Source organism: Mus caroli, unplaced genomic scaffold (genome assembly GCF_978045245.1).
Source record: "Mus caroli unplaced genomic scaffold, Mus_caroli_1 scaffold_7, whole genome shotgun sequence".
NCBI lineage: Eukaryota > Metazoa > Chordata > Mammalia > Rodentia > Muridae > Mus > Mus caroli.
The window spans coordinates 30,102,138-30,115,370 of record NW_028227262.1 but is presented as its reverse complement, the minus strand read 5'-3'; the positions used below and the strand labels follow the sequence as shown (position 1 = coordinate 30,115,370).

Sequence of the window (13,233 nt, the reverse complement as noted above, 5' to 3'; positions counted from 1 at the left end):
ATTAAACTCACCTTCCGTTACTTCACTCTGAGATGTATGTAGTACCCATCTGTTTCCGAGACTCACAATAAATAACTTCAGCTCTCTAGTTAAGATTTACTCTCGGCACTAGGCGCCATTGGTCCACAATGGGCTGTATACACCCTGGCAGTCCCACCCAATCACACCAACTAGTGATGAAGCTCATGATGTTTGCATAATAAGGAAAAGGACATATCTCAAGTGGCTCGTGGAGATATATGTATGTGTATGTATGTGTGTGAATACACTTATATAATTAAAGTGGCATTAAGATACAACAAATGAAGGTAGGAGAGACACTTTTACCAGGGATCAGCATACCTGGTTGAGATGGCTTTTCACCGTCTTCAGCTCCATCTCCAGGGTTCTGAGAGAGGCTTCAAGCTGCTGCCTGGCTTCCACCTCGCTCTGACACTGCTCACCTTTCCTTCTAAGCTGCTCCACGGTTTTCTCGGAAAGCTGGTCTGCGCTCCTCCTCTTCTCTTCCTCTTGTTTCAGTGCAAATCTGAAGTTAAACGTGCTCACCTTAAAATTAACTTGTTTATAGAAAACAGAGATCACGTTGTGACCTGGACCTCAACATGGTGATGGACTGTCCTAATAAAACTTCTCTGTTGTTAAGTAATTTTCTCTGCTTTATGATTCATGAGTTTACTTAAATCTCTTCTAAAGCCCATATGCTCTTGATGATAATAAGGATGAATAAAAGCTTTAATTAGCAAGTTTTTAGAAGTCTGGTAAATGTTATTAAAAAGGAATTTTGAACTCATTCAGTAAAGTTACAAGTTGAAAATTATCTTTTGAAGGGAGAGATTTCTCAGTGGTTAGAGCACTGGCTGCTCTTCTTCTAGGATTCCAGCCCAGTTCAGAGCATCCACATGGCAGTTCACAACCATCTATAGCAACAGTTCTAAAGGATCCGATGCCCCTCTCTGGCCTCTGCAGGCACTGCACACATGTAGTACACAGACATACATGTGGACAAAACTTCCAAACTCATGGAGTAAATTTTTTTTTTTTTTAAAGTTTGGAATCTTTTTTTTTTTTTAAGGATTTTATTTATTTATTATATGTAAGTACACTGTAGCTGTCTTCAGACACTCCAGAAGACAGAGTCAGATCTCGTTACAGATGGTTGTGAGCCACCATGTGGTTGCTGGGATTTGAACTCCGGACCTTTGGAAGAGCAGTCGGGTGCTCTTACCCACTGAGCCATCTCACCAGCCCATAAATTTTTTTAAAAAGGAAATTATATCTTTACACAATTATATTTACTTCTCAATCAAAACAGGCAATTTAAACTTAATTGTTTAAAAGGTATTAGTTATAAAGATTAGACTGGGGAACTGGAGAGATGGCTCAGTGGTCAAGAGTTCTCGTTGACTATTCTTCCAGAGGACCTGAGTTCAAATCCCAGCAACCACGTGGTGGCTCATAACCATCTGTAATGAGATCTGATGCCTTCTTCTAATGAGTCTGAAGACAGCTATAGTGTACTTATAATAAATAAATAAATAAATCTTTAAAAAAATAAAAAATAAAGATTACACTGTATATCAGAAGTAAGATTTTTATCTTTATGAAATATTTCAGGCCTCCCTAAAGCATTACATCTTGAGACAGCACCTTCTAATTCCATAAACACACACACCAAAGCTTTAGCCAAGTTAAACAAGACTATCCAAATTAATAAAATTAGAAACAAAAATGGGTATTTTTTTTCTATCCGTAGGGTAATAAGGATATACTTTCAAAATCTTTATTCCATCAGCTGGAAAATCTGAAAGAAACTGATGAATTTCATAATGTATGTGACATACCAACATTAAGTCATAAAGAGATTTAAAAATGTAAACAGATCCCCCGCAAGCAATGAAACCAAAACAAGAATAAGACCTAGGTCCAGAAGAATCCTCCGCAGAACTCTGTCACAGCTTTAAAGAACTAAAACCAATTCTATAACAAAGAAAAGGAAGATAAATTAAGTAATTTTTTTAAAAAGGAAATTCTCTTTATGAAGCTGGCACTGCACTGACAGCTCAATCCGACAAAGAAACACCAACGAAGGAAATGCATCCATCAGTCTACCTGACGGACACAGGTTCAAAAATCCCCAGTAAGATATGCCAATCAAATTAAAAACACATCAAAAAATCATCCACCATGATTAAGTTTGCTTCATCCCAGAGATCTAAGGATGGTTCAACCTATGTAAATCAAGCGATGTAGCCTACCGCATGATTATCTCACTATCTGCAGAACAGGCTGCTGAAAAGGCTCTAACAGGCTTTCAGAGCTGCGCTATCATGGCTGGGGACCTGCGTCAGAGGCTAACGGCACCTGATCAGGCCAGACTACTTCAGCTGGATCTCTAGGACCCACATGGCGAAAGGAGATCAACACTCCCGTTAGTACCTGACTTCCACACACTTGCCAAGATGTATACGCCCGCATATGAGTGAGTGTAACAGAACATTAAACAGTAATAAATAAATAAAGACAGAGACAGCACACCTCAGCCTGCAGAGCTCCTGTTCCCATCCGACCTTTTCATGTTCCAACCGTGACTTCACCTCTTCCGTCTCTGACATTTCCTTCTGTAATCCCTTATATTTGTTTTCCATTCTTTTCAGTTTTCCTGTAAGTAGTTCACAGTGGCTTCTTTTAAGTTCTATTAATCGTTTATATGAATAAACAGCGTCCCGGATTTTCAATAGACTAACAGTATCTGAATGAGGAAAAATAAGAGACAGATAAAATGAGTGTGCATATTAGAAAAAGCCTGCATGCTTGTGTTTACTCACTTACACTAAGCGCCGACAATGAGGAACACATTACACTAGGCTCTGCGAATAACACAGGTGACCCTTGCCCTGGTTCAGCTTTTAAAAAATGTGTAATTTATACACAATGGGGTTGTTCTTATAAAACTGGATAGAACTAGAGATCTTCATGTTAAACTAAACTCAGTCAAACATTCCATGCTAGATTTAAAACAGAAAAACAAAAAGCATTTAATGAGCCTCCATTTCAATCTGCTTTTAGCCAGGATGAGGTAACAATTGTGGAGCCATGTTCCCACTTGAAACAACACAAACGAAGACTGATAAAATATCTTAAATAATTCTTACGACAATGATCCTTAATAGACAAATGAAATTTATGAACATCCCAGACCTGACTCTCTTACCACTCACGGATAAAGAGCTGAAGTAGAGCTCCCTAGACTTGCTGAGTTGAGGTGAATGAGTTCAGAGTCTGATAATCAAAGACAGCTTGAGATCACAGGACAGACCAGAGAGGAGCCAGCCATAAAGATAAAGACCCTGCAGGTCTGTAGAGGGCCTGGAGTACTCAGCAAGGAACTGAACAGGACACGAGCAGCAAGAAACTACATTAAACAAGGATAAACTATCTGGAAAGATTAGATGAAATCTCATCCACCACTCCTATAAGAAAGAATATGTCTATTCTGCTTAGTCAGGCTGGACAAATACAATTTACAAGATAATGGACACAGATCAAGAAAGAAGTTCATCAAAGACACAGTAATGGAAAAGAAATACTCGGAAAAGGCTTGACGTTAATTAGTAGGGTAATGGACATGAAGACCAGCATGATATGCTGCATACTGTGCAGCTGTCAGAATAGCTAAGATTTAAAATACTGATAATCAGTGATTCTGAGAACACACACACACACACACACACACACACACACACACACACACACACACACTGGATCTCTCCTATCTCATGGTCCGGAAGACAGAACAGGGACATGCTGGAGAACAATCTGTCAGTTTTTAAACAGAGAGTGTGGGAGAAATGGGGGCTTCTTCAATAGATCTGTTAACTAGGCTGACTATGGTAATTAAATATGTGTTTAATACATATGCTGAAACGAATCAAATTACCCTCTCTATATAAATATATCTTGCTGAAACTGTATAAAACAAAACATTCTACTGCAACATCTAAGACAACTGAAACACAGAAAAGCAAGCTGAACAAAAACACTGGATGTGTCAGTCCCATGAGAGGGACTGCAGCTTTGGCTGAGAGTACATATTGAGCAGCAATACTATTGAGCAGTAACACATACTATGTTATCTAATGAGTACTTCTCTCTCGAAACACTCCTCAGTACAGGAACAGTACTGTCACACATCCAGGGTTGAGGGGCAATGCTGAGCTAAGTGGCATACATCACCATACATAACAAGGCCTTCCATTTACCCAGTGGCCATACCTTTACACTCCAGTCTGAGATGCTCGATGGCACACAAAATGCTCTCGGAATCAGGGCCCTGGAGCTCATGGTCCTCAGAGGCTGTTTCAGATGACTCAGTGAAGTCGTCAAGGTTGTCCACAGCAGCTGTCTGCCCGCTGTCCTGTAAAAGAAACACGATTTTAAACCTGCTCCCTGATGCTTACACTGTACATGTAAGATACGAGCTTTCTGTTTATACAAGCAGAAGGAGGCACTTTCTAAAAGAACTCAATTGTAGCCAAAAGGACACTGTTGTCAACTGCCACTGTTTGCTACCTGATGACAAGGTCCTCTGTTTTCACTTTGTCTTTTATATCTTTTAAATTACATTTTAAAATACACCTCATATTTTAAACCAAATGATTGTTTTTTTATTCTTTTCACATTACCTTGTTATGTTTACTAGATGTTTTCTTTGTGGGCCTAAAATAAAAAAACAAAACCATTAAGAATCCTTTAAGACTAATGTTAAGTTAAATATAAAGAATATATAAGCCGGGCTTGGTGGTGCACACCTTTAATCCCAGCACTTGGGAGGCAGAGGCAGGAGGATTTCTGAGTTCTAGGCCAGCCTGGTCTACAGAGTGAGTTCCAGGACAGCCAGAGCTACACAGAGAAACCCTGTCTCTAAAACAAAAAAAAAAAAAAAAAAAAAAAGAGAAGAATATATAAGATTATTGACTTTTATATAAAACCTCTACATTTGAAACTTATTTCTTTCACTAATAAAGTTTACAGATGATTTACATAATAATTTTCTGTAGGTGGTTTAGTTATAAACAAAGTAAGAGATAAAAAACAACTATTACTATCGTAAGAAAGTGAAACACATATATACTTCGTTTATTCACTTGGGGATGACCTTGAGCCCCAGCCTCATCCCCAGAGCTGGGGTCTGAACTGTGAACCACCAAGGCCCTCAGTGGGTTGTTGGTCATCAAATCCAGGGTTCTGTGTATTCTAGGCAAACTCTCTACTACCTGAGCCACATATCCCCAGGCTAGAAAGAATTAAACTTCGGTCAAAGTTCTGATGATCACAGAAAAAGGAAAGACATGCTACCTGCTTTATTCGATAGTAAAAGATACCATCAAGAAAGTGTTTTACTTTTCTTTCTAGTGTGTATGTGTGTGTGCACATGCAAAAATGTGTGTTACAGTGCAAGGGAGGAGGTCAGAGCACAATGTGTATGAGTGGTTCTCTCCTGCAGCCATGTGTATTCTGGGATATCAGACTCAGGGCCTCAGGCTGGTGGCAAGTGCTTTCATCCTCTAAGCTGTATTGCTGGCTCCATTTGTCATTGTCACTGTCATTTGTGGGCACTACGACCTATATAAAAAGTGTTTCAGAAGTTCTTACATAGGAAACCATTTTGTTTTGAGATAAGGTAAATGTCCTGCAGGTCTGCCTATAACAGATAACTCTGTAGAGTAGGTAAGCCCAGAATTCATTGTGTGTTCCAGGCTGGCTTATGTGATCCTCTTGCCTTAGCCTTGAATTACGAGCATAAACGACCATACCTGGACTGAAAACATTTTTTAAAAACTAATTAATTAATTAATTAATGTTTTGTTTTAATGTATGAGTGCATGGACATCTGCTTGCCAGAAGAGGGCATAAGATCTCTCTATAGATGGTCATGAGCCACCATGTGGCTGCTGGAAATTGAACTCAGGCCTCTGGAAGCGCAGCCATCACATCAGCTTTTAATCACTGAGCCATCTCCCCAGCCTCAGAAACACTGTTTTGTTTTTTGTTTATGATGAGAAAATGTAGCCTTTTCTGGACCTACAATTACCGTGCGTCACTGTAAGCACTATTCATGTACTAATCTCACTGTGGTTCCTCACAATCCTGTGAGAAAGGTTAAAGTGCAGTAGGCAGTTTACAAAGTGGGGCAAAGAAAAGCTCTAGAGCACACAGCGGATCAGTGGCAGACCCAGTGTCTTAGTTAGTGTTTTACTGCTGTGAATAGACACCATGACCAAGGCAAGGCTTATAAAGACAACATTTAATTGGGGCAGGCTTTCAGGTTCAGAGGTTCAGTCCATTATCATCAAGGTGGGAGCATGGCAGCATCCAGGCAGGCATGGTGCAGGCGGAGCTGAGAGTTCTACATCTTCATCTGAAGGCTGCTAGTGGAAGACTGACTTCCAGGCAGCTAGGATGAGGGTCTTAAAGCCCATGTCCACAGTGACACAACTATTCCAACTTGCTGGGCCAAGCATATTCAAACCATGACACCCAGCAAACCCAGAGGCATGCTACACAGTGTGAACACAGGCCTATCTATCTCCAAGGGATTTATACTGACACAGCAGCAAATGAATTCACATTATTATTTTACTGCTACTTGTAATTATTAATTTCTGAATCTTGTAAACATTTTCTAAATACAAAACCTTACACCTCCACAGTTTTGAAATAAATCCTTTTGTTGTTGTTGTTATTGTTTTGAGTCAGGGTTTCTCTGTATAACCCTGGCTGTTCTGGAACTCTCTGTAGACCAGGCTGGCCTAGGTTGCAGATGTGCCTGCCTCAGAGTTGCTGTGCTACCACACCTGGCTAGAAAATGTCAAGTGTCAGTAGCTTAGACGTACAAACCCAGCGACACTGAGGTAAGCAGAGACAGCTCTGCTGGGTCATCCCTGAAACTACACAAACATTCTGATTTTAAAGAAGATTATTAAATCAGTCAGTACCCACATTTCTATTATTGTTCCCAGCATAGAAATCTGATGAGTATTTTACCTGGCTTCACTTTGGTCCGTGTCACTCCAGCAGGAACCCTCCTGCATTTGTGGCCAGCCACCAGTTGGTAAGCCAGTGTGCTCACTCACTGCCATCCTCGCAGGCTCTCTGGATACCCATTTTTCATTTTCCATTTTCTTTGATTCCTTCATAAGCAAGGCAGGACCACTATTTAAAAACAAATCATTTTTTTTAAAATGTCTTTTAAAAATAATTCTACTGACAGAGAATAAAAGAAAAGCAATTTTGGTACAATTCTGACAGGCAGCAGTGGAAGAGAGTGAGACTGGGCCTGGTATGGGCTTTTGAAACCTCAAAAGTCACTCCCAGTGATGGACCTCTAACAAGAAAATAACATTTCAAATCTAATGCTGGCCATTCTCATTCAAACCCAAATGAAAAAAGAATATGTATATATTATATATCAGTTACCTGAGTAGTTTGTTTTTATTATATTTATAATGTAATTAACTGGAATTAATTTGGTATGTATATATTAGTCCTTAACATGTATTATTCATCTCTAATAGTACCTCTTCAAAAAGGATTAAATTCTCAGACTTATTAAAATAATATATTAAAATAGTATGCCATTCTTGAAATAAATTTTTAAAATAAATTAAAAAAAACAGAAACATATTCACATAACATAACTGAATTTTAAAGAAACCAAAATTCTTACTATAGGAGATGGCAAATACTTTTTGAAGATAGTTTAATAGCATGTATCATGATCTGAAATACACCTTAGCCTGACAGTTAATAGCTTCATTCCTGGGATCAAATCCTTCTGGAATAAAAAAACCATGACTTACAGATACTTACATACATACATATGTTAAGGATGTTTATATACTGTGTCACACATTATAGGTAAGTAACATAATGTATGTTAAGGATATCTTATATATGTTTTATATATATTTTTAAACAAAAAATTAATTAATATAATTGGAAAAATATGTCCTTTAATGTTTTTCTGTCAATCATGTAAGGCTGAATATGTCTAACCTATATGCACAACATTTACTTAAAAATGAATAGTAACTCAAATTAAATTTCAATGGGTTTTATAGTAACACCTCTCCAATGTTAAATATTGCGCACTCTTACCTGCCACGTCCCTCACTCCCCTCCCTGGGAGACTGCTGGTTATCAGTGACTCCACTCTGTGGCTTTACATCAGCACCGCCGTCAGCAGCACCGCTGTCAGCAGCACCGCTGTATAGAGTTCCTGAGGGTTCTGCTTCATTATTTTTGTACTTTCTCTTTTCTTCAACCTTTAATGTAAAGTGGACAGAAGGATGACTTGATTTAAAAAAAACAGAAGCCGGGCGTGGTGGCGCACGCCTTTAATCCCAGCACTTGGGAGGCAGAGGCAGGCGGATTTCTGAGTTCGAGGCCAGCCTGGTCTACAGAGTGAGTTCCAGGACAGCCAGGGCTATACTGATACAGAGAAACCCTGTCTCGGAAAACCAAGAAAAAAAAAAGAAGAAGAAGAAGAAAAAAGACTTTCTGTGGGAGGGGCTGAAGAGAAGGCTCCGTGGTTGAGAGCGCTGATTGGTTCCCAGCACTCACGTGGTGGCTCACAACCATCTGGACCAGTTGCTGCAGGGACCCAGTGCACTCCGACCTCTGTAGGCACCAGGCGTACACTTAGTGAACATAAGTACACGCACGCCAGACACACCCACACATAAAATAAAAATAAATCTTAAAAAAAAAAAAACCATTATTCAATGGCAAAGGAATTCCTGCTTTTCTTAAAAGCTCTTAGTTGTTACTGGTTTTTATCACGTGACAGTTTAGCCAGGATTTGGATTTGACGAGTCCCACGTTTTGCATATTGAAAAAGAAAACTCAGAATTTTATTCTTAAGAGTTCTTTCTGGGACTGAAGAGATGTTTCAGTGGTTAAGAGCACTGACTGCTCTTCTAGAGGTCCTGAGTTCAATTCCCAGAACCCACATGGTGGCTCATAACCACCTGCAATGGGATCCGATGCCCTCTTCTGGTGTGCAAATGTACATGCAGGCAAAATACCCATAAACATAAATAAATAAATCTTTAAAAAGAGTTCTTATTGTAAGGCTGTATATTTTTAAAAGAACTTTATTTTTAAATAATAAAAGAGTATATACAAAGAAAGCAGTTGAGATCTTACCAGTAAGCAGGGTTTTAGCTAATTTTAAGTCACTGGACTGTAAGAAGTAAAAGCTAACCTACCTCAGTCTGCAGTGGACACCGTGACCCGCAGACTCATCGTGCCTGCTGACTGTTTGCACCACACTGGACTCTGTGCTACACTTACTAAACACAGATTACAAGGGTCGTGGTTTTTTTTTTCTTTCTTTTTTTATTTTATTTTATTATATGTGAGTACACTATAGCTGTCTTCAGACACTCCAGAAGAGGGCGTCAGATCTTGTTACAGATGGTTGTGAGCCACCATGTAGTTGCTGGGATTTGAACTCAGGACCTTCGGAAGAGCAGTCAGTGCTCTTAACCAGAGCCATCTCACCAGCCCAAGGGTTGTGTTTTGTTTTGTGTTTTAGTGTTACAAAGCCTTACCTTATCACATGCTAAAGAGTAGATTAAGTCCTTTTTCTAAAGATCACCAAATGATCTTTAGAGAGGAGGCAAACTTTATTAAGTGTCAAAGTCAATAAATACTGATTAGAAAAAAGAGCAACATTAGTTCCAATTACAAAACTATAACAGTGTAGTCATTTGTATTAAGTCCAGTTCTAATACAGTCTCCTATTCAATAAAGATAGTGGATGAAGCCATTTAGGGTATTTGCCAGGTTCTGACGATAAATCAAATTAGAACGGTAAAGCGTATCACCTAGTACCCCAATACCGAGGCCTCACTGCAGAGCTGTGATTCTCTGCCAGGCGATGGAGGTTACTTTATGTGCTGGTTCAGGGAATAGTTCAAAGGTTATGTTGTGGGGTTACTGAGCTCCCACACTCTGCTACTTCTGCCCCTTGGTGCTGCAATTACCAACACACATGTCTACCTTGGGCTTTTTCTATGTGAATGTTGGGGATTTAAACTCAGGTCTATAGATTCTTATACAGCAAGCACTCTTACCCAAGGACGAATCTCCCTAGCCCTATTTCAAAATTGCTAACTAGTTAAGATGTTGTGAAAATTAAGTATTAGGGGCTGGAGAGATGGCTCAGTGGTTAAGAGGACATACTGAGTTCGGTTCTCAGAGCCCTGTGGAGTTCATCCTGGCTTCTAACTCCAGCTCCAAGGGGTCATAGACTCTCTTCTGGCCTCTGCACACATAAGCACTTGCCCACACACATATACATGTAATTAAAAATAAAGCTTGTTTTAAAATTGAATATTAAATTACTACCTACTGATCCTAAAAGGCTAGTCTGAATGGTACTCATCCATGCTCTCTTACTAAAGCAAAGAGAACAGTAAACCAGCTTCAGCTTTCACGTGTAGCCTCCCTCAGCCCTGAAGCAGGCTGATCCAGACTTTGACCTTGCTGCCACTGAGAAGGAAATTACCTAAGGTGGAGCCTTTCGACCTAGATGACTCTTTTGTTCTGCCACCTGCCACTGCACTCTCCAAGACACCGCTACCTGCTGAGAAGCATCTGATACATTCGGAGGAACATCCTATCCTGCACATCGCTGGCTCCAGACACCAAGAATGGACTGGCGGGGATGGGCCTTCCCCTTTTTATAAGGAGGTGGGGGGGAGCTTTGAACAGAATCTTGTCTTGGCTCCATTAACCTCTCGCTGTCTAAGTCTCTTTCAGCCCCAGCCTGCCTCCCTGGTGTACCTGGTCCTTGTAAGCCGCAGGCTGGCATGCAACATTCACGTACCTTTTGCTGGCTGTCCTCGCTGCCACTGAGCCTTGTCTGTTCTTCTCTTGATACTGATTCTGGCTCTGAAATCAAATGCGCACACTGGGTTAAAATAAACTTCTTTACTAGATAAAATCTTTATAAACCTAGAAAAATAATCAATTTGCTTTTAAGAGTTTAAGTTACACTTAATCCTTAGCTATAAAGCTAAATATTTACTACTTTAGGGAAATACTCCTAATTATCCAAAACTTCTACCAATCATTCAGACACTCTCTGGAGCCCAAATCATTACATATAAAATCTCAATGACTCACGCACAAATTCACTCACCATAATACATCCTGAGGAGGAGCATTAGAAATACCAGACTCACAGAACATAAACAACACCAGAAACTCCAAGGGCACACAATTCCGTGTGCTAACAGTGACTCTGGCTTCCACAATTACTGTGGAATACCTCTTATGCCCATCGTGGCTGAAGACGACTGTATTACATCTGAATGCTTCCACCCACTGCTGTGAGGCATCTCCTTCACTGGCTAACAGGTGCTGCTTTCCTTGGGGCTGTCTTAGCAATTTTCCCACCACATCTCTACCACTTGAGCTGCATTTCCCTCCTTACATGTATATTCGTTTTGCTCCTGTACTGGACAGGTCAATTTTTAAAAACCATCTGCATATAAAGATTTTTATTTTCCTTGAGAACCAGTACTTGAGTTCCTACTAAATGCCAGGCTTTGGAGTCAAAACATTTAAAGAACGGCGCGAAGGACGGCTTTCCTAAGGGTAAACCACAAGGTTAGCCAGATAAAGGGCGGAAAAGGATCATTAGTTCAAGAAAGGCAGCAGTGTGAGTGCGGTGCCAAACGGGACGGTAAGAAAAGGACATTACCAGCAATTTAGTAATGTCAGAATCATGAGAGAGAAACAGAAGGAAGAGTCAAAGACTGAAAGCTGGGCAGAAGTCGGCCTGTGAGGTTTTACAGGTAACTGTGTGGCCCTAACATTAGGGGGCTTTGTGATCCCATCTGCACTGGTGGCAGAGTGCCAAGTGCCCTAGGGTGGGGGAAGCAGTGGGTGCTAAGTGTGAGGGCCAGGGGAACTGAAGTCAATAAATCAGGAGAAGACAGCAGCAGAATAAAGAGGACAGAGGGAATGTTTCTAGAAAAAATTAGGACATGACATTATCTGGGCCTAGGATAGAACAAAATTTCATTTAACAAAGAAATGTACAAATTTGAGTTCTGAAATACTAGTCCTTTCATTGCAAAAAGTATCAAGTATCATGCAAAAAGAAAGTACCCGATTCGTTAGCTGTGTTCACTTTGTAGTTTGGCCTCACCTCTTCCTAAGATGAAGGAATTCATTCACTTACAATGCTAACAAAATATGTGAAAATGATATCTACAGTATTATAAAGATAGGCAGAAGTACTCTAGAGTTGAAAGTTCTTTATTCTGTTTTCTGTCTTCTATGAGTCACACAAGCCATGCAGAATATAACTTTCTAATGGAAATAATGCATTGAATATTCCTTATTCCATGTCCTTCTCAGGACAGCTTTGCAAGTTCTGTGCATGGCACCTGAGTTTTTGACCCTGACTGTGCTATGAACTCATTTTTATTATCACGTTAACAAAATCTTTGATGAGTCTTAGGCAAGGTCAAATCAGGATTACAATCTGATAAATCTGAGTATAACGTTTTCACTTCTTAGGACATAAATGATACAAATATAATGTGCACAAAGTTTTCCTTGAAGAAGTCCCATATCCTCCTCTGCCTTACAAGCTCGACACCATGGGTTACTCTACTGCCACACCACCTCCCGTAGGATCTGTGTGACAAGTTCCACAGACTGAGGCGACTGACCTCAAAAGGGGGAGGCTTCCTGGAACTGGTTGTGGAACTCTTCGCCGGAGAAAAAATATTGAGCCGTAGTTCTCATGGAAATCTATCTGTTTTGTTTTCTCTTATTCCTTTTCTTATTTACATGTTCCTGGGAGCCTAGGCCAAGATCTTAAGTGAGAATAATGGGTAAGAAACCATCCCTAGAGATGGGGTCACTAACATGACCTTATCCCCAGGGAAACCAATGCTTTACTTCCTAAATCACTTACAAAACTATTATGTTAGATAAAAGCTTTCCCAACAATAAAATTTCATATGTCTACATGTGTGTCATTGGAGGTGGGTTTTACTATATGGTAAATAAAGCCTTAATTAGAAAGAATTAAATAATTTAAATTTATGCATTGAAGATTTATAAAAAAATCAGGCATTAGATGTTAAATAATAATTGACCACGGGGCTGGAGAGTTAGTTCAGCGGTTAAGAGCACTGACTGTTAAAG

The 13,233-nt window shown here is 39.9% G+C and overlaps 1 protein-coding gene across 4 annotated transcripts in view; it reads right to left on the bottom strand.

Moving 5' to 3' along the window:
• Ankrd30a (ankyrin repeat domain 30A) overlaps nt 1-13,233 on the bottom strand; it is a 64,382-nt gene that overhangs the window by 26,513 nt on the left and 24,636 nt on the right. For all 4 annotated transcript variants that reach the window (XM_085840088.1, XM_085840089.1, XM_085840090.1 and 1 more), the window contains 7 exons: nt 10,895-10,959; nt 8,158-8,324; nt 7,045-7,212; nt 4,683-4,716; nt 4,273-4,414; nt 2,536-2,749; nt 343-526 (listed from right to left, as the gene is read on the bottom strand). In XM_085840088.1, the coding sequence (XP_085696214.1) occupies nt 343-526; nt 2,536-2,749; nt 4,273-4,414; nt 4,683-4,716; nt 7,045-7,212; nt 8,158-8,324; nt 10,895-10,959 (974 nt within the window). The remainder of the gene's footprint in view (nt 1-342; nt 527-2,535; nt 2,750-4,272; nt 4,415-4,682; nt 4,717-7,044; nt 7,213-8,157; nt 8,325-10,894; nt 10,960-13,233) is intronic.